This window comes from Phoca vitulina, unplaced genomic scaffold (genome assembly GCF_004348235.1).
Source record: "Phoca vitulina isolate PV1807 unplaced genomic scaffold, GSC_HSeal_1.0 scaffold26, whole genome shotgun sequence".
In the NCBI taxonomy this organism is placed as follows: Eukaryota; Metazoa; Chordata; class Mammalia; order Carnivora; family Phocidae; genus Phoca; species Phoca vitulina.
In genome coordinates, this window is record NW_022589729.1 from 18,765,985 (window position 1) to 18,787,175 (window position 21,191).

At 58.9% G+C, this 21,191-nt stretch overlaps 1 protein-coding gene across 2 annotated transcripts; it reads left to right on the forward strand.

The window, feature by feature from the left end:
* The first annotated feature begins 715 nt into the window (after positions 1-715).
* Positions 716-19,857, forward strand: SLC45A3 (solute carrier family 45 member 3). 2 transcript variants are annotated; one of them, XM_032422455.1, is made up of 6 exons: positions 716-759; positions 7,950-8,034; positions 13,112-13,487; positions 14,333-15,115; positions 15,789-16,054; positions 18,154-19,857. In XM_032422455.1, the coding sequence occupies exons 3-6, from the start codon at positions 13,316-13,318 to the stop codon at positions 18,589-18,591; spliced, it is 1,659 nt and encodes a 552-aa protein (XP_032278346.1). In that variant the 5' UTR covers positions 716-759; positions 7,950-8,034; positions 13,112-13,315; the 3' UTR covers positions 18,592-19,857. The 2 variants fall into 2 exon arrangements, with proteins under 2 accessions (XP_032278346.1, XP_032278347.1); XM_032422456.1 differs by lacking the exons at positions 716-759; positions 7,950-8,034 and having other exon boundaries at positions 12,449-13,487.
* The last annotated feature ends 1,334 nt before the right edge of the window (positions 19,858-21,191 follow it).

The window sequence follows — 21,191 nt, forward strand, 5'->3', positions numbered from 1 at the left end:
GATCTCTCACCTGCATTGTTCCACTCCTGTCAAAGGCATTCTGGAAGCACGGTATCTGTTGGGACCTTGCTCAACAGCTGACAAAGGGAACATTTTACTGGCAGCGCATCACTCCCTCTTCCCCATACACATCCTTCAGGGGACAACAAATTGAAATTCGGCTTTTAGCTTCAGACAGAGGGACTGAGTTCGCTATAAGGAAGCTCCTTCTGTTTCAGAGGGTAGCAAACGGTAGGAAGAGTGACTGGGGGAGAACGTGCCCTCTCCTTTCAAGGGCTGGTCCTGGCTGGGGGCGGTGCAGCTCAGCCCCGCGCCAGGCGGACGGCCAGGACAGCACGTGCGGGTGATGGTCGCAGACTGGCTCCGGGGACGGGAGGTGCCCCGCGGAGCAGCTTTTACCTGAATGTTTTGGCGGCGAGCGGCGAGGGGGCGGTGCACGGCCCTAGGTAATGACAGGGCAGTCGGGGAGCCACGCGGGGGCTGCCCGTCTCGGTGGCGGCTACAAAGACCGCTCCGAGACCGCCCGCTTTTTCCCCCCGGGGACCAGCCCCACCCCTCCCCAGCCCTCGCGCACCCCCCACCCCCGACCCGCCTCGCCCCGCCCCCTCCCGCAGCCCCAGCGCGCATGCTCTCTCCCCCCGCCGAGCAACCTGGAGATTTAAAAGCGGCCGGCTGGCGCGCGTTGGGAGGAGGCGGGGGGGGGCGGGGGGGCGAACTCGCACGCGCCGGCCCCGGGTGACAGCCGCACGCCTCGGCCAGGTAGGCGCGCGCCCCCTCTTCTCCCGGGGGAGGGGACCCCCGGCGCGGGGGAGGGAGCGGCGCCCCGCGGCCGAGCTCTGCGGGGTGGCGTGTTCTGCGCCCCGCGAGACTCTCGGGGGAGGTGGCGGGCCCCGGGCGCGCCCCCTGTCCTGCCGCTCGGTCCCCGCGGAGCAGGGCTTTCTTCCGCGGAGGGCGGGCTGGGCTGGAGCGCCGGGTCCCCCCGCTGTCCCGCGCCGGGCGGCGGGTGGGCGGGGAGCGGGCCCTCCCGGGAGCCCCGGACCGGGCAGACGGCGGGCGGACCGGCCGCTCGCTCCCGTTGCAGCTTCAGCGTCAGAGTTTTCTTTGGAAAGTTGCATTTATTTTCTTCCCTTGTCTCGGCTTCACCGGAAAGGGACGGGATGAGTCACCGCGGCGCGCACAGTCCGGGACTGGGGAGCCGGGAAGGGGGCCGGCGGCCGGGATGCCGCGGGGTCCCCGGGCTCGGGCCAGCTTGCTTGGGCTGGAGTGCAGGGTTACGGAGGGCGGGAGAGGTGACCGAGCGCTCTCGGACGTTAGTCTTGGGGCCGGGCTCTGGGCAGAGAGTTGAGGCTGGAGTGTGAAGGTGTGTGGGTTCCTCTGCCCCCTGCCCCGCCGCCTCGGTCATCCTTCGGGGCGCGGGGGGAGAAAAGGAGAGGCCCTTTTCCCCGCGCCTCCCGGGGCCCTCAGGTAGGGAAGGTGACAATGCAGAGATCAGCAAACAGGTGTGATGAGATGGTACCTGGGCATCCGCTACGGCTTCTCGGGGCTCTGGGCTTAGGCAGCCGCATGGCCTGCTGGAGAAGCTCCCGGGGACCTGCGGCGTTTCTCCGGAGTGAGAGCCAGTCCTTCCCATAGTCTCCTGTTCCCCTCAAGCGCAGGAACGCCCCTGTGACTTGCTTTTGCCCTTGACCTCTGAATCAGCTTTCATCTTCCTCACAGACACTCTTGACTTGCTCAGCTTTTCCTCCTCCCCCCGGGCTACTCCTGCCACCCTGCTTCCTCCTTTCTCCAGGGGCCAGAGTTGGGGCTAGGGAGGGGTTTGGCACCCGGGGTACCTGGTGAGGACTTGCCCTTCAGCTGTTACACAGACCTGATCCCAGTGGAGCGGACACTAAGAATAGCCCAGCTGCTGTTTGGCTGCCCTGCAGCCTGCAGCCGGGCATAGCCCGTGCCCCGGGGCCCAGAGCCACCCTTATTGCGCTCCTGGAAGCCTTGCTCAGGGGTGGGGGTGAGGCCCTGGGGGACCTCTGGCTGCCTTTCCTGATGCACCTAGCAGATCTCCTTTCAGAACAAGACAGCCTTGGTGTGGGGCTCACCTGCCCAAGGCTTGGGGAGCGGACTGGCACAATGGGATAGGGAGGGGAGAGCCCAGGAGGGACAGGCTGGAAGGGAAGCCTGGGGAAATGCATGGAGCAGCTTCTCCTAGGGAGGGAGTGCTCCGGTATTTGAGGTCACAGGCCCTTCTGTTGGATGGGTCCCATCCCCTCATTCCTCCCTTATCTCCTCCCCCCAGGCCTGTCATAGAGCCAGGACTCTGTTTTTCTAAAAGTGCTCAGAAAAATGGAGCTTGAGTCAGCAGGATGAGTCTGAAGAGAAAAATACAGCTGTGGCTGAATGTACCGCTGCGGACATACAGGCCCCAGTTGGAGTATGTGTGTGGGGTGTGTGAGGGGAAGTTTCCTTGTGTACTCATGCAGGGTGTGGTGAACTCCCCTGTCCCTCCTGGCTCTCGGGTTATCCCGGAGGGGGCGAGGGAGGAGGAACTGCTCAGTGATTCTTGGTGGCCCACCAGGTCCTTCCAGGCCACCAGGTGGTGGCGGGATGGTGTGGCGTCCCCCCTCTCAGCCTGGGCAGGGCTCTGGAGGAACAAGGCAGAAGGGTGGGGATGGTCTGAGGACTCGGAAGGTGAGATTAAGTACTATCATTTGGACCATTAGAGCCCGACAACACAGCATTATGGGTAAGGACCTAGATGGGCAGAAAGACAGGCTTTCCATCCTGGCTGTTCTACTCGCTGTGGAATGTTGGGCAAGTTACTGAACGTCTTCAAAGCCTCCGTATCCCTGGCTGCACAATGGAGCTGATAATAATAATGATAATACGTTACAGCTCTTTTTTAAATTAATTAATTAATTAATTTAGGTAAGCTCTACACCCAATTTGGGGCTCAAACTCAGGACCCCGAGATCAAGAGTTGCATGCTCTTCCGGGGCCAGGCGCCCCGTAGTTTTTTTTGTTTCTTAAATATAAATAGCTGATTGTATGTGTAATATGTAAAATATGAAAAGTGTAGAGCTTTATTAAATCATGCATACAGAGCACTGGACTTTGTGCCTTAGGTAATAAGTGGTCAATAAACTTAGCTAGTACTTACTGTGTCTATCACCCAGGACCGAATGGACAGCAGCCCCTAGCCTGGGACTCTCTGCTTGGGTTCTGCTCTTGTATCTTTGGGAGCAAGGTCTCCCGGACCTTGGGGAGTCTGCATGACTAGTGAATAGACTGGCCTCCAGCACCCAGGTGCCCGAATTTCAACCCCATTTCCTCTTGCACAAGTTACCTCACTTCTCTGTGCTTCACCTTCCTCCACTATAAGATGAGGATAATAGTACCCACCTCACCGTATTGTGAGGATTAAAGGAGCCGATGCAGGTGAAGCTCAAGCACAGCAGGGGTGTGTAAAAAGAGCCTGATCAATGTCAGCGGCTGTTATTTGGTGACAATGGAGGCAATCTTTGTGGTTTATGCTTAGAAACCAGAGTTTCTGAGCCGGGGAATTAGACCATATATAACTATATGTAAACTGTGAATGACCTACTTGCTGTTGAACCTGTGGTCTAGTGCAAAGAACACACCAGGACTGGACATCCTGGTCTCTCCTCCCTCAATACTGTGTGTGACTTGTTTTTTAATCAGTCCAGAAACCCATGCCCTGCCTGTCTCCTCAAGGTGGAAGAGAATACCAGGAGGTAATAGAGGTGAATATGTATCTTGAAAGATTAAGAGGCTTCTATGCAGAAGGGTTATTTGCTGTGATTTTTAGGGAAACTATATGAGGAGGAGGGGGCATACTGAAGTCGGAGTTCTGCTCTGTCTGCCCCCACCCCCACCCCTCCGCCCCAGCCCTTGGGCTGCATTGCTTTCTGATAGCCAGAAGAAAAACCCAGCCTGGCTTTCTTTGAATAGTCAGAGGCCCTGTTTGCTGGACAGCAAGGACAGAGGCTGGACCAGTTGGTACCAGGCCCAGCGTCTCGAATGCTGATGCCACTTGACCCCCAGCATCAGAGCTGCCGTGTGGAGCTTTGTCTAGTGTATTAAGTGTCCCTGCTGGGGGGGCGAGGGCTGACCGAGCCATCACGGGATGGTCCTGATATCTGGCCAGAACTTCCTATTTAATCCCTTTTCCTACTATGAGGTCTGTGTTTCCTCCTCCATGGGAAGAAGTCCAGTTTTGCCACTGACCCTGAATGACTTGTAGGGCTTCTTGCCTCTTATATCGGAGACAGGCCTGCCTCACCTGTTGGCTGTGGTGTCTGAGTCTGTAAAATGGAGAGGATGGTATTTTCACCTTGCAAGGTTACAGTGAGGATTACATGAGATAGGCATGTTTTACAAAGTGCCTGCACAGGCCAGGTGCTCAGTGCATGGTTGTTCCCTTCTTCTTTGTTAATTCTGGAGACCACTCTCTCTGGGAAGCTGGGATGACCCAGCAAGAAAGGGTTCTCTGGACCCTCAGTCACCAATTTCAGGCCAGACCCAATGCCCAGCTGGATAGTTGCCCTCAGGAGCAGCCAGCCAGAGACAAGTCCCTCCTTCCCGAATGCTCTTTGTTATGTCTCACCCCAACCTCTAATCTCCAGTATCCTTTGAGCTGGCACGAATAGTTTCCAAGCTGGAACCACACAGCCCATCCCTAGGGATGTGACAATCTAGTTTCCCACTCCTGGCGCTGGAAAGAGCTGAGCACCCAGTTACCTCGAGTGCGGCCCTGCCTGGATCCCTGGCAGGCTGGTCATGTTGCATCAGACTGGAATTCTGATTCAGCCTCACCTGGAAAGTCTTCTGTTGAGCACTCCCCCTTCTAGGTCCTGGACGGGGACTGTGGTCCTTGCCTTCCGGGAGCTGAAGGGCTAGTGGGGCAGGGGTGGGGAAAGAGGCCAGAAGGACCACTGGCAGTATGCAACCCTGAGGGCTGCCTGTTGAGCGCAGCAAGATTTGGAGGAAAGAGGGGATCCTTTTTTTTTTTTTTTAAGATTGTATCTATTTATTTGACAGAGAGAGAGCACAAGGAGGGGGAGCGGCAGGCAGAAGGAGAGGGAGAAGCAGGCTCCCCAATGAGCAAGGAGCTGGATGCAAGGCTTGAGACCTGAGCCGAAGACAGACGCTTAACCGACTGAGCCACCCGGGCATCCCTGAAAGGGGGGATCCTTGACGGCTTGGGTTCTAGGGAGCCCTAGAGGAGATACGGGACTTGAGCTGGACAGGGGTCAGGTGAATGAGGAGGCATCCGGAGGAAGTAACTGGAGCATGGCAATACTTGGGGAGGAAAATCAGGCCCAGCACTGATAAATTCCCCCATCTTGGGGCCAGATCTGAGATCAAAACTCATTGGCATGATTTGAGGTCTGGTGTTCTTTCCACCATGCCTCACCGGTGAGGGGCCAGAAGGAGAGGGAGGTGTGTGTAGAAGTGCCAGGCTCCAGTGGCTGTGCTTTGTGGATATTTGCCCTTTTCTGCATAGTTCCGACCTGCTCAAGGTTCCGCAACATGGCTTCTTCCTCCAGGAAGCCCTGGGAGAGCTGGTCATGCCCTACACCTTAGGCCCCCAACTCTAGGGACTTATGTCTTAGCACTGCCAAAGGGGGCTGCAGGCATTATCTCCACATCCCCAGCACCTTCACGGTGGGCTTGCCCACAATTGGATCTCAGGGAGTGTTGGATGGATGGGTGGGTGGGTGAGTGAGTGAGCGAGTTAGTTTTAGAGCTCTTTGACATTCCTTTGGGGAGCTTAGGTTGCGTGCACTGAGGCATACTTCCTCCAAGGGTGGGCAAACTAGGACTCTTTAATAAAAGAGTCCTTTTTTGAACCCCCTTGCACCCTGCTCACTACTGAGTGACTGGGGTTTTGAGAACACATTTCCATAGGGCTGGCTCTGGACCAGAGCCCTCTGATGATAAATAGGACTGGTCACAGACCGTAGGATATCAGGGCTGAAAGGGCCCGAGAGACCGTTGAATTCGAGACCTTAGAGGTGGGACATCGCAGAGCTAGGACCAGCATCCTGCTCCTACTCTCAGCCTGAGGTTCTGCTCATCGGTAGGTCTGTCCAGACCCTCCATCCCCTGCCTCTTTTCTGTGTGCTTGCACCTCCTAAGGGAGGCCAGTCTGCAGGAAGGGGGCAAGGGTTGGCTGTGCAGGATGGGGAGAGCTGCCCGGCCTGGCTGACTGGCAAAGTTCAAATTCACTAGGAGGGAGGCTGTTCAGGTTTCACTTCACAGGGGCGGTAGGAACTGAGAAGGCAGCAGGGGGAGAGAACTTCCCAGCAGCCTGGATGCTGTGCCAAGCTCCCCATTCTCCTGCCCACCCTGGACCGAGGGATTTCTTGGTACCACTACCCCACTTTGTAGGGAACCATTTATTGTGGCCCAAGTAGAGAAAGAATTTACCAATTTCTGCCCGGAAATTGGAGTCCAGCTCTGGGAGGGAGTAGGGAAGAGGGCAACTCTGCCCTTAGATGTCTCGGTTACTTGGCTCGGTTTCAGGGGGCCACTAACCCCTGGCACTCTGTTGTACTTCAGCAGTGTGTTGGCAGGTGGAGGATGGGGTAAGTGCACCTGGGGAGCCCCTCTCCACCTGGTTCCCCGGGGCCTCTCTATCATAGAAGGCTATGAAACCCCCCTCCGCAGTGCCATGTGGCCTTGGCAGTGAGCACTTAGTAGGCACCTGTCCAGGGAGAGCACCGTACCTGAGGCTGGGGAGGGGAGTGGGGGGGGGGGCAGGTGGGTGTGAGATCACTTAGCTGCACGCTTGTAAAGAACCTTAGACGGTGTGTAGGCTAGTTCTCATCTTACATGTGTGAGTCCATGGTGGGGGTGTGTGTGTGCGTGTGCGTGTGTAAAACTACAGCAGCAAAAGCCACTGGAACTGGACGGGACTGTCCTGGTTCCCAGTTCAGAGCATTGGCAGCATTTTTGAACGGTTGGAAATGGAGAGAGAGGTATGTCAGGTATGCAGCTCACACCAGACACCTTCTGGGCAGTTAGCGGGTGTCAGCCACTGTGATGCCTGTCCCTGCGGGTGGGACCCACCGGTGTCTCAGAACCGTGGGAGGTAGATTCCACCCTCCACTGGGTGCCTCAGCCCCTGGGCAGGTCCCCGCAGTGACCTCTCCTCACCTGTTGGGGCCAGCACCTGGGGAAGCATGTACATTCCTGGCATTCCTCTGGCCTCCGGGGGCGGGGCGCCAAAGGGGCGAGAGGCTGGTGTGGGCGGCTCGAGGGTCTGGGGAATGCTGCCGGAGAAGAAAGGCCGCTAGCCGCCCCCCTCTGATCTCTGCTGCCGCTGTTTGGGATGGAGAGAGCCCTCTGCCAGGTTTCTGGGCTGGGGAGGGGCTGCCAGGAGCTTGCGCAAGCTGTCTCCAGGGGGTGGATCGTATTCATTTCCGTGTCCTCGCCTGGCAAATGGGTGTACTCGTGGTACCCGCCTCATGCGGGGTCGGGAGGGCCCCTACCCAGGTCACCTGAGTGGGGGAGTTGGCACACGCAGACCCGGATCAGGCTGCCACCACCAGGGGCACGCTGCTGAACCCGCCAGGGTGAAGAGGCTGGCGGCCCCTGGGGTAGAAGAGAGCTCCAGGGTGAAGAGGGCACTTGGTCAAGGTGACCCAGTGTGACCTTGGGTCGCCACTGTTCTCAGAAGGGCAGTTTGGGAGGTCACCGCCCGGAGTCAGATGTGAGTCACTATGGGATTGCCAGGTGACCCCTTGGGAAGGTGCTGCACCTCCACTTAGGCTGGCCGGGACCGACCGGCCAAGGTGAGGGTCAGACCAGCCCCAGAACTCCGGTCACTGGATTGCAGAGGGGTGGGGAGAAGAGAGTGGGCTCCCGGGGACTGCCCGCCCCGTCCTTTCCCCTCCCCTCCCCCCAACCTCTTCACATTTGTTTCCTTTCAGAAGCTGGGCTGGAGCTCTGAGACAGGGCAACAAAAGCAACTTTCCTCCAAGCCACGGCCACCTGTTGGGTTTTCACACATTGGGGGTGAGTGGGGGGAGGGAGCCATTGCCCCTTTCCCAGTGTCTGCGGTGTGCCCCCTCTGCCCCCCCAGGGCCTGGGATTCTCTGTGCTGCCTGAAGTGACAGGGCTCAGGAGCCGGAGCGGGTGGGGGGCCTGCGGCAGCTGGAAGGGGAATTGAGTGGGAAGAGGCCAGTGCTGGCGGCCGGGAGAGAGTTTGATGGATTACTCTGCAGGCCCAGAGGTTTCTCCCTAATCCCCCTTTGTGTCCGGGCCTGCAGCCCCCTCACTCTCTCTGACAAGCTGCTAAGCAGAAGGCTTCCAGTCCGAGTGAAGAAAAGGCAGCGCAGCAGGGCGAACTCCAAATCCCTGGCCTCTGGGCCCTGGGGGAGGCAGCAGCTAGGGAGCGAGTCTGGGGTGGGGGCGGGGGTGGGGTCCTCCTCCCCTCTGTCCAGCCCTTCTTCTTTCTGACAGTTCCCTCGAGGTGGAGAGGCTGCATTCTGAGCAGAGAGTTCAGGTGTCTGGGGGAGCCCTGCAAAGCGTGGGCCTGGGGTATTTCTGCAGATCACTGCCTTTTTTATAGCGTGGCGTGGGGGGAGAGCAGACCCTCACTTCTTTGGAAGTTTGAGCCCGAGAATCAAAGACTGAATGTGGGTAGGAAGGCACAAACCAGGCGCAGTCTCCTCCTGTGCGCGTCCCCCCGCCCCCCCCCAGGTGCCCAGGTCCCTGACCCCCTCCGACCGGGGGCTGTAATGGGAGTGACTGCCTCACAAGGATGCTCCTTTTCAGGTCTCCTGGCTGGCCAGCACTGCCTCTTTCTGGGGCGCCCCAGGACCCCACGAGGGCAGAGCTCATTTCGGGAGTGCAGTGTGCTAGGTTTTACCACGTAAGGCCAAGGACATTGGTCCCCTGGGACTGAGGCAAGGGGTTGGGTCACAGGGATGTGGGGCTGGTGAGCCCCCAGCCCTCTTCCCTGCCCCCAACCTAGAGGGCCTGGGGAGAGCTCAACGTGGCATGAGATCCTAGGATCCAGGCCGGTGTGGAGGAATGGGGGTCCCCCCCCTTTCTGCAGCCTCGTAGCCTCCACCTGGGGGTTTCTCCTCACCCGCCCTCCTGGCAGCCTCCCGTGGGGTGTGTGTTGGGGAGATTGGCCAAGAGTGACCCCACCCCCTTTCTGCAGCTGAGTCATTATTCCTGGAGGGAACCCACCCCACCCCGTTTCCTTCTCTGCGGGAGGGGCCGCCTGGGGGCTGTGAAGGGTAGAGGAGCGTGTGAGAAAGCCGGGCCGGCTTTGTGAGTGTGGAGGGAGGACTCAGGGTCGCCGAGCTGCTGGGGTCAGGGTGGGGGCCGCGGCGTTTGATGTGCCTGGGCGGGGTGGGGGGACGCCGGCCTGCATAAAGAGCCCATAGAATTGCTGCCTGACACTGGCCCGCGGCGGGGCTGCCCCCAGCCCGGCTCCTCCGGCCTCTGTCTGTCGGCAGAGGGAATCCGCTCCCCCCAGCTCCACCTCGGGCGTGAGGGTGGCAGCCGCCCCTTTGAAAGCCCTCAAAGGCCTCTTTATGCGTCCCTCTGACCCTCCCTTCCCATAGGGAGCTACCAGAAGTGGGCTCTCGCCTTTCCTCCCACCTCCTTCACTCGGTCTTTTGAATTTTGGAGAATGTTCAGGCCAAGTTTGTTCTTGCTGCTCAGTTTCATTGCCCCGTGCTCGCCTGTGGCCTAACCCAACGTGGGGCATCCCAGCCCGAGGGCCTGTGCCGTCCCCTCACCACCTTTGAAACTTCAGGAGTTGCCCCCTCTGGGGGTCTGGCCAGGGTTTCCCGAGTGGGGGTGGGGATGGGAGCCCCTTCAGTCTTTCCCATTTCTTCCACCGCCCACCCCCACCCCCACGCTGCTTTCAGCCATGCATTCTATGGGTAGACGTTTCCCAGGCCCCTCGCGCGAGGGTGGGCGCTGGAGGGTTGGGAGGGTTGCCCACAGGGCTCCTGCTGTCTGGGGCTGGGCTCCCTGACTGGGCCCAGTGTGCTTGGGTTCTGCTCCCCAGGGATGAGGAAAGATGGCCTGGGGCAGAGCTCCATGGAGGTTCCTGGAGGACTTGGGTTTCTTCCAGCCTTTTTGCTGTCCTGTTATTGGAGGTCAGATACTTGGAACTTGAGAGGGACTTGTCCTCCCCAAGGCTGCTGTCCTTGCGGGAGGTCCGGCCACACTCCCCGCTTTCGGTACCTCCACTTCCCTCCTCTTCCCGCCCCCTCCCTACCAGGTGAGCCCCTGGAGGCCGGCTCTTCGGGTTGATCTTCTGTTTGCCAGACAGGCCAAGTGCTCTGGGAGCAGTGGGACAGGAGGATTTGAGTCAGAAGCTCCTCTGACAGCGGAGGGTACTGGGGTGACTTGAGCTCGGTTGGCTGCATCCCTGAGGAAGACAAGGGAGTGCCCCCAAATGGGTGCCGGCAGTCATCTGTCACTTAGAGGCTTTGGTGGGCAGCGTGCCCCCAGGGTGCAGGAGGGAGTGGTGGCCACGCAGTGGTGTGGGAACCGCTTGCTCCCCCGCCCCTCTGGGCCTGGGCACTGGGCAGGGCGTGGGCTTCTGTGATCGCGCCCCGAGGTGCCGGCAGGTGGCCGGTTAGCACTGTGGGCGTCCTTTGTGGTGCCTTCCCCCTTGAAGACCCCAGAGTGGGGATGTCGTGGGTGAGACTGGGGCTCTGGAGAAGGTCCGGGAGTGGGGGACTTCCTTGGGCAGTTCTGGGCTGGGAAGAATCCACTCTAGGGGTGGCAAGAGGGCCCTGGACCTTGGGGCACAGTAGAAGTCAAAAGAGGGAGGACGGGCTTAGCAACCTAAGAAGAGAGGGGCACCGAGCTGGGCTTGGAGCCTGCCCACCTCCTTCCCAACTCCTTTCAGTGAATTCTTCACCTGGCCCAGCCCCCAGTTACCTGGTGCAGCAGCTGGGGAGGCGGTAGGAGGACGGCGGGAGAGAGAGGCAGCTAATGGGCTATCTGGACTGAAGGAGGATGAAGGGAAATTCCTCTCTTCACCCCCTTTCCTCTTCTTGTCTTTCTCATGGGCTAAGGAGGGTGTCCTGCCTCTTCCTGGGAGCAGGGGGCTGGGCTAGGGAAGCAAAGGAGGCAGGGGGGTGATGAGTGTTTTGCTGCAGAGCTCCAATTCACTTGAAACCACAGGGTGCAACAGGAGTTTGGGAATGTGGGCAGGTTGTGGGTGAGTCTGGGTCTGACAGTCTGTTTGCTCAGGGAGGATCTGGTTGCTTTACCCACAGCAGGTGAGTGTCTAGGGCCTTCCCAGACTGAGGGTGGGGAGTAGAATGGGCTGGAAGCCTTTTGACCCAGAACCCCTCCCTCCAGGCTGGAGAGTACCCCTATCTTGGTCTGTGTGCAGGCTCCTGCCTTCCTTGTGGGGGATGCTGTGGCAGGGGAGGGGCTTGGCTCAGAGACTGATGTGTGGCCCCCTCCCAGCCCCTTTAGGGGCCCCGTGGGTCAGTATTTTACACTCCTCCCCATGCCACCCCCATAGGAGTCCATGCCCTCTCCCAAAGTGGATGGTCTGGGTCTGAGCAGAACTTTGGGGAGGAGGCTGCTGGTTGCCCAGCCTTCCTTTCTGGTCTGCCAGCTGCAAAGGCTTGGAAAGTGGTTATGGGACAGACACATCTTACCCTGGACTGGTGGCCATCTGATTTCTCTGTGGCATATTTCAGAGAGCACCTACCACATGCTTTGTAGCACACGAGGCCCCGGGAGGCTGAGTGTTACTTGAAAAGAAGTTGAAGTGGCGGATGATGAGATGCTGAGATTGGAGGGGAGTGAAGGAGGGCTGAGGGTGCCCCAGGTGCCGGGTGGGGGAGGGGCCGGGGCGGGGGCCCTCTGGGCTGTGGACCATGCCCTTGAGCAGTGCCCTTCCACGCGTTTATGGGTGTGAATCGGTGAGGCCGCGGAAGGCAGTCCAGACTCCAGCCAGGAGTGGCATGAAGCTCTGGCCTCACGTCTTTGGGATGAATGACAAGTTAGGGGACTCTTGCCTTTTCTCACGAAGGCCCACCTTCTATACTCCTCTTCGTGGCTGACTTGATTTTCCCTCTTTTGTGGTCACCCCTAAACAGAGCAAACTGTGTTGGGTCCTGTTGTCAGGAAGCAAGACCTGGATGCCGATTGCCTGGGGGTGGGGGGCGCAGGGTGGGGGCTCCCCCAGTCGGATCTCTATGCACAGGAGGCAGGCCTAGCAGGGAGGGCCGCGGGGACTTCTCTGCTGAGAATGGAGCCGTTTGGGGAGCAGAGAAAGGCTGCCGGGAAAGTGGTGGGGCCTCCTGCCAGCCCCGGGTCACCGGGGTCATTACGGTTGCCACCAGCTGGTGCCGTTTTGTGCCCCTGTGAGGCAGGGACCTGGGAACAGGCCCCACCGTCCCATGACACTTGGGCAGTACACGTGGGAATGTTTCTTCCCCACGAACGTTGAGCGCAGAGAGAAACTCCAGGGAGACGTTTGCAGGCCGAGGTTCCTCCAGGCGAGCCCTCTTTAAGTGGTTTCAGTGACAGGTTAAAACCCAACCCAACAAACCACAGCCTCCCCGTCCTCCCCCCCTTGTCCTCGTCCTCGGGGGCTCGGGTTCTGGTCGCTTGGGTTCTGGTGCAACGTGGCTTGTGGCCAGGCAGCGCCGCATAGGAAGTGCTACTCCTAACAAAGGGGAATTGAACAGCCCAGCTTTGGGACGTGGAGAGAGGAAGCAAACACACCAGGCCTGGCAGAGGGTCTCCAGGGGCACCTTGATAACAGGGCCTGGGGAACTGGGAATTCAGGTGGTTTGATTTTTTTTTTTTTTTCTTTTTTCCCTACCAGCAGGCAAGCGCAATGGCAAAGATATTCCAAAACAGAGAAAAACGGACATCTGTTTGGCTCTGGAGTGTGCTGAGGTTTAGAAATCATATTTACCTTATTAGTTATGTCAGCCTTAGGCTAATATTAACATGCATTTCCTGATTGGCAGTAAGGGGTGGCACGGTCGTCAGCCTGGGAGTGAACAGGATTCAGAGAACTCAGCGCGAATCCTGGAGGCCTGGTTGCCAGGATTTCACAGGCTGGGTTTGATTGTCCCTGTCCTTCCAGGATCCCAGTGATGAGCTATGTCCCCACCGAGGCAGCCCGCGGCCACCGGCGTTTAGCGCGGGCTGAGGAGCTCGACCTGCACGGGAGGCTGGCAGACATGGGCTCCCGGCCGAGGCCGGGGCAGTTGGTGGCGGCGAGGAGGAGAGGCCTGGGCGTCCGGAGCGGGGCCGAGCGTCGGCAGCCGTGGAGCGAGTGAGGCCCGCCATGGCGCAGAGGCTGTGGGCCGGCCGCCTGCTGCGGCATCGGAAAGCCCAGCTGCTGCTCGTCAACCTGCTGACCTTCGGCCTGGAGGTGTGCCTGGCCGCCGGCATCACCTACGTGCCGCCCTTGCTGCTGGAAGTGGGCGTCGAGGAGAAGTTCATGACCATGGTGCTGGGTGAGTCGCCACATCCTCCTTCCCTCCTGCTCCAGGGCCACGACACCCAGGAGGCAGGGCCACAGTGCCTCTGCCCAAAGCGGGAGAGGTGGCTGCCGCCCTTCCTGAGCCCGTGGAGCCGGCGGGTGGGCACTGCTGGGCGGAGGGGGCGCGGTGGGCTGGGGCGGGGCGGGGGGGGGCGCCCAACAGGAAAAGAGCACAGGGCCAGTCCGTGGTCACCGCCATACCCCAGACCCCTGCACAATGCCGGGCGCATGGGAGACACTGCTCTTCACCTTTGTCTGGCCCGTCCTAATTTCTGTCTGTTACTCGTTTAATCCTTGCAACAGCCTTTGGGGTCCCCCGTCTCACAGAAGAGGTCCTGGAGGCCGATAAGCGGTTGGGTGACTTAGCCAGGCTGGAGGGCTAGCTACTGATTACTAGGATCGGGGTCTCCCAGCCAGGGCTCTTTCTTACCCCTAGGGCCCGGGGTGGGCCCCTGACTGCAGATGTGTTCTGCAAAAGCCACAGAAGGCAAGTGGTCACCCTGGGGTGGCTCCCAGGATCACAGGCTCTGGGGTCGGACTGCCTGTTGAAACTCTGCCTCTTGCCCCCACCCCCACCTGGGGCCTGTGCTCAAGGCTCACTTACCAGTTGTTCGGTGCATCAGTTTGCCCATCTTAAGCTGGGCGTTAGTGATCCTAGCTGCGAGGACTAAACTAGAGTCTGTGATATACCCTGCACTGTTTCCAGCACGGAGGGGGGTCCTGCATGTGATAGGATCGTGGTCATTTCCGTCCTTGTCCAGGAGCTTGGTCCCCCTTCCCCACGGCCCCTCTGGCTCATACGACTTGTCCTTCCTGCAGGCATCGGTCCAGTGCTGGGCCTCGTCTCAGTCCCACTCCTAGGCTCGGCCAGTGACCACTGGCGTGGGCGCTATGGTCGCCGGAGGCCCTTCATCTGGGCCCTGTCCCTGGGTGTCCTGCTGAGCCTCTTCCTCATCCCGAGGGCCGGCTGGCTGGCGGGACTGCTGTGCCCGGACACCAGGCCCCTGGAGCTGGCCCTGCTGATCCTGGGGGTGGGGCTGCTGGACTTCTGCGGCCAGGTTTGCTTCACCCCGCTGGAGGCCCTGCTCTCTGACCTCTTCCGGGACCCAGACCACTGTCGCCAGGCCTTCTCCGTCTATGCCTTCATGATCAGCCTCGGGGGCTGCCTGGGCTACCTCCTGCCTGCAATCGACTGGGACGCCAGTGCCCTGGCCCCCTACCTGGGCACCCAGGAAGAGTGCCTCTTTGGCCTGCTCACCCTCATCTTCCTCACCTGTGTGGCGGCCACACTGTTCGTGGCCGAGGAGGCAGCGCTGGGTCCGGCCGAGGTGGCGGAAGGGCTGGTGGTCCCCTCGGGGCCACACTGCTGGCCGTGCCACACCCGCCTGGCTTTCCGGAACCTGGGCGCCCTCTTTCCCCGGCTGCACCAGCTCTGCTGCCGCGTGCCTCGCACCCTGCGCAGACTCTTCGTGGCCGAGCTGTGCAGCTGGATGGCATTCATGACCTTCACGCTGTTCTACACGGACTTTGTAGGCGAGGGGCTGTACCAGGGTGTGCCCCGGGCCGAGCCGGGCACCGAGGCCCGGAGACACTATGATGAAGGTAAGGCCTCAGCAGCGGTGGGGGGGGCGCTGTGAGAGATCCCCCCCCCCACCGTCCCCCCAGGGGACAGCCCGCCGTCTGTGCCGGCCTATAGCTGTGCGTCTGGGTTCCCGATTTCCCTGTCAGGACAATGGGCCCCGTCTCCACAGAGCCTCGGGCCGCGGAGAGTTTGCTCAGAGTCATTGCCCCCATTGGCCAGAAGAAAAGGCTAAGCTTAGTTGAGGAACAGGGGGAGTAGGGCAGTCAAGGCCGGGTCTCTGGTCCGCCTGGCCCCATCTTCAGTGTGCCCTGTGCACCCCCTGTTGACTCGCCACATTCCCGGGCCAGACCTTCAGCTCAGGCCATCCCGAGCTCTGTCCCGGGGCCCACGGCAGAGCTGTCTTGGTGTTCCCTCGCACCCTCTTAGAGAGCCGAGCACTAGGCCAGGCCCCCCCAAACAACCCATAGAACGTCTTCTTGTGCCCTTAGCCAGAGGCTTTGGCCACATCGTCTAAGGGCAGTGGAACAGCCTCGGCTCGGGCTGCTGCAGCCGGGTGGGGATGATGCGGGGGAGCAGCTCTGGTCCACACAGCGAGGCTTGGACGGCAGGTGCCCCCAGTTCTGAGCCCTCTCCGGGTTGTGTCGGGCCTCTTCCTGCTCCGGGGCTGACTTCCTCTTCTACCCCACCCCGCAGGGGTCCGGATGGGCAGCCTGGGGCTGTTCCTGCAGTGCGCCATCTCCCTGCTCTTCTCTCTGGTCATGGACCGGCTGGTGCAGCGATTCGGCACCCGGGCCGTCTATCTGGCCAGCGTGGTGGCCTTCCCTGTTGCTGCCGGCACCATGTGCCTGTCGCGCAGCGTGGCCGTGGTGACCGCGTCGGCCGCCCTCACCGGCTTCACCTTCTCGGCCCTGCAGATCCTGCCCTACACGCTAGCCTCCCTCTACCACCGCGAGAAGCAGGTACTCACGCTGGCCGCTGGGTGGAGCGGGGGTGGAGGGGAGACGGAGGAGCCCCGAACGGATCGGTTGTCGGGCCAGAGACGTGCGGGAGAAGTCATTCTTTGATGCGAGAGGAAGCCCATGTAGCCCAGGGCCAGAGACGTGGGCTGCGGAAGGAGGGTGTAGATTAGATTCTGGGAATGACTTCCTGGTGTCAGGACTATAAAGCACTTGAGTGGATGATTGCAGGAAATGCTAAATCCTTCTTTGGGAATCCTGAAGAATCAGGCTAGCGGAAGCCCTCAGTCTGGGCTGGGTGGTTCTAGGCAGAGGCGGGGCGTGGGGAGGGGCTGGGGGGTGGGGCTGGGTCCGATGACCTCTGGGGCACCTGGCTTCAGCAGCCGGTGAGTGGGGGTGGTCTGCTGTTGGCGACGGCTCTCTTTATTCAGGGAGGGGCATTGTGACCGACCCCTGTGCTGCTTTGTTCTCCAAGATGGGGAAGGCTCCTCACTACCCCTTCTCTTCTGGTTTATCTTCTTTTTCTGCCTAATTCTCTCTTTTCTTTTCCTGCCTCACACCTTTGCCTCCGTCCCCTTCCCCCGCCCCCACGGCGGATCTCTGAGCCTGCCGCGCCTGACACCGCTCGCCTGGCCACTGTAAGTTGGGGGCCTCCTTCCTGCTTGGCCCCACGCCAGCCAGCCCCTGCGGGGGCCCCGTTCTGTGGGCAGCCTCCTGACCAAAGCTGTGTAGTCACCTTTGTGCCCTTCACTGGCCTCAGTGAGCTACAGCTCTGGGTGCAGAGCTCTGCCCGGAGGGTAAGAGGTTGGGGTGTCCTGAGGGAGGAGACGCAGGCCTGCCCTCAGAGAGCTTGCAGACAATAGGGAGGATGTGGCTGCCCCTTGGAGGGCATGAGTGATGTAGCAGAGAAATAGCTAGCTAAGAGGTGGGTAATTGAATAGGTAGCTGCAGGGGTGGGGGGTGTGGAGGGAGGGGCCAGGGTTTTGGTTGGGGTAGCCTGGTCCCCGAGGCCCCTGTCAGCACACTGATAACCTTCATCAGCCTCCATTCTGGTGCTGCCCCGGCTGGGGGCTTGGGGGCTGGTGTCCAGAGGCCAGGCGTGGGCGTACCCACTCGCTCCGGGGAGCATGGCCGGGCGGGTCTAGCCCTAGGGGCCTCTTGAGGGGGTGGCAGGCAGGGAGGACAGGGCCTGGGAGGCCCACTGGTGGCACACTTGGCCCCGTACACGGTGTGTACTTGCCTTGCCTCCTTCTGGCCGCACCAAGAGCTGTAGGCTTCCCTTCTGACCTCCGCCACGGGTCCCAGTTCTAGCGCAGCCAACTCGAGAGCCCTTCCACGTGGGGCACTAGCAGGCACAGGGATGGGGGGATGAATTCTGGCCCTATCCTGAAATAGGGGCTTCTGGGCAGGGGCAGGCTACCCTGATCTAAGGCATATAGTGAGTAGGAAGCAAGAAGGGCTTCAACATTAGCACAGCTAGGCTAAAGGAGTCTGGAAGATTCTTCTTGCTCCTCTCTTCCTCCAGGCTGAGTCCTGTGGGCCTTCCCTGCCCTCATTCTGGGGCCATGGACCTCACAGTAGGGGCCTGGGACCTCAGTGGGAGCAGAGCCTCTCTCTGCGAGGTTGAGGCGGCTCTCCCAGGGCGAAGTGGTGGTGGTGGGGGGCAGGAAGTAGGAGGGTTAAGAGAGCCTGTGTGGGGGTTTGGGCCATCAGGGGCCCCACCTTTGGATTTTGTTCCTCTGTTCTCACACATCTCTCTTCTCACCTGTCTTCGTTCTGTCTTCTTCCTTTACCTTGGGGTTCTGTTCTCTTCCTGACCTGCAGTCGGAGTTTGTCTGCCACTTACTGCTTCCAGGAGAGGCTAGAGGAGACCTAGACTTCTGAATTCAGATCTGTCCCCTCGCCATCCCCTGCCCCTGCGGGGCGTCCTAACTAGACCCAGACCAAGGAGGGTCTGCTTGGTTTTCTGACCTGCTGCACAGTTGTCATGAAGGCCCATTGCCTGGTTTCTTCCAGCCCCCGGCGTGAATGCCAGGGGCTGTTCTCAGAGCTGGGGGGTCCTATGCTTGGATTCCTACCTATCCTTGTCCCCCCCCTCCCAGGTTTTCCTGCCCAAATACCGAGGAAATGCCGGGAGTAGTGCCGGCGCGGACAGCCTGACGCCCAGCTTTCCACCGGGCCCCAAGACCGGATCCCCCTTCCCCAACGGACACATGGGTGCTGGAGGTAGCAGCCTCCTCCCTTCTCCACCTGTGCTGTGTGGGGCCTCCACCTGCGACAGCTCCATGCGTGTGGTGGTGGGCGAGCCGCCTGAGGCCAGGGTCGTTCCGGGCCGGGGCATCTGCCTGGACCTCGCCATCCTGGACAGTGCCTTCCTGCTGTCCCAGGTGGCCCCGTCCCTGTTTATGGGCTCCATTGTTCAGCTCAGCCAGTCTGTCACTGCCTACATGGTGTCGGCCGCGGGCCTTGGTTTGGTGGCCATTTATTTTGCTACCCAGGTGGTATTTGATAAGAGCGACTTGGCCAAATACTCGGTGTAGAGTCCTTCTGGCCCACCGAGGGAGGGTCGCAGGCCCTCCCCCACCCCCTCTCCGGGTCAGGGGCCTCCTAGCCTTCCAGTTTCTGTTGCTGCCAAAGTGGTGTGGCTCTCTGCTGCCACCCCGTGGTGGTGAGGTGCAGAGCTGCGCAGGTCGAGGCCTGGGGCTTCTCTCTCTCTCTCCAGTCTTCAGGGCTGGCTGACTGTTGGTCCAGACAGGCTTCAGTCTGGACTTCTACAGGGAGGCCAGAAGGGTAGGGCATTTCATTAGCTCCATGCACTGGAATGCAGGACTCTGCAGGGGGATTACCCAGGCAGGGTTAACAGCTAGTGTCCTGGTCAAGACTTAGCCAGAGAAGGGATTTGGAGAGCTGAGCAACCTCAACCATCTGGTGTCTCACCTCTAAGCCCCCTTATCCTATAGATTCCCTCCATGTTGCTCTTGCATGGAAGTTTCTAGTGTGAAACTCCGCAGGATTTGAGAATATGAAAGTTATTTGTGGGTAAGAGTCCAGTGGGGAGAGAGGAAGCCGCCTGGCCACATAGCACTGCCTTTCTCCCATCCCCCACAACTACGTTTTATCAGGACATGGCTTGTTGGCCACTGTGTTGCCATCATAGGGACACAGGCCTTTAAATATTTAACTTATTTATTTAACTAAGTAGAGGGGTATCAATTCCCAGCTCTGCCATCTCGGTGTCTAAGAGGTGAGATCCCTGGTGGGCCCCGGGAGATGGCTGGTTTATTGGGCTGAGCAGTGCCAGAATCGTCTTCCCTTGGGTGATTGGTCTGGTCCCAAAACTGCCTAACCGAGGAGCTTGGAAGCTCTGCTTACCCAGCTGATATCCCAAATCCTGTTACCCAAGGCGGGGGGAGCTGGGCGTAAGTGGAGGGTGGGGCTCCAGGTCTCAGCAGCCTCCCTAGCCTCCCCTTCTCTCTTCGCCCAGCCTGCCCCCCACCCCCACTCCCCTCTGCTCTCTCTAAGGGCTGGGCTGATGAAGGAGCTGCCCACCCCCCACCTTTCCCCACCTGGCTCCACAGCCCCTCTCTCTGGGGCTGTTGCAGGACCAGAAAGAAGCACGGAATGTGGCTCCTTGAGCTTTTATCCGTCTCCGCCCCCAGGGCATACCTGTGCTTGGGGAATCCCGCACAGAAACTCAGGAGTACCCCCTGCCTGGGCTAAGGAAGTCTTATCTCTGGGGGGTTTAAGTGCCGTTTGCAATAATGTTATGTCTTATTTATTTAGTGGAGTAAATATTTTATACTGTATGTGAGCAATCAGAGTATAATGTTTATGGTGATGAAATTAAAGGCTTCTTATATGTTTCATTGGCTTGTGTTTATCTTTCCTGATGGGGAAGGCTCAGATCTCTCTCAAATTACCCTCAGCTTCCTTCTCAATAGGGACCCTGTTTGGGCAGTTTCAGTTCCCAGTGTCACCAGCAGATGGAGCCATAGACCAGTACTCGTCCAATGTTTGGCGATTGGGCTTGGATGTGCTACCCCTTGGGTTAGAGAGTTTGGGAATTTGGGGGTGGGGGGCAGGAAAAACACGGAGTGCAGGAGAGTGGGGACATTTTCCTTCTCAAAGGGCTCACAATGTGGCCAAAAAGCTGGAACAAGCACCCTCTATCAACTACAGCAATAGGAAGTAGGAAGGAACCTGGCACGTGTAGGCTAGGATTTCAACATCACTGAGCCTTGGTTCCTGTCTCCTTCACCCTTCCTGCCAGGCTTAGGTCAGATTCAGAGTGTTCCCTGCCATGCCACCTCTCTCACCCTTCCAAACTTGGCTGGCCTTCCCGTTCCGGATTCTTGTGGTCCGTACGGTTAACACCATGTGCAGGACTAGCTTTTTATTTGGGGCACCTGCCTGGCTCAGTGGTTAGAGCATGTGACTCCGGATCTTGGGGTCGGGAGTTTCCGCTCCACACTGGGTGCAGAGATTACTTAAATAAATTAAAAAAAATTTTTTTAAAAAGGACTAGCTTTATTTTTAAAATGTTCTATATTTTATTCTAAATAAATACAATCTTTAAAAAGGTGGGGGGTGCCTGGGTGGCTCAGTCAGTTGGGCGTCTGACTTCGGCTCAGGTCATGATCTCAGGGTCCTGGAGCTCAGCGGGGGGTCTGCTTGTCCCTCTCTTCCTCCCCCCCCCCCCCCCCCCCCCCCCCCCGCTCTCTCAAATAAAAAAATAAAATATTTAAAATGTTCTATATTTAACTTTTTATTATGGAAAATTTCAAACATAGATGAATAACGAGCCTGGTACAATGAACCCAATTTTAACAATTACTAACATTCTGCCATTTTAATTTTATCTACTCTCCCTCCCCACTGTTAAATTGTTAAAGCATATGGCAGACACAATTTCATTTCACCTGTAAATACTTCAGCGTGTGTTTTAAGAAGTAGGACTTTTTAGCAACTTAATCACAATACCATGAACATATCCAACAAACAGCAATTCCTTATTATCACTGATTACCCAATCCACATATAATTTTCTCCAATTGCTCAAAAAATGGCGTTTCACAGTTGGTTTGTTCAAATCAAGATCCAACCAAGATAAATCACGTCTAGCGGCCATGTCTCTGGTTTC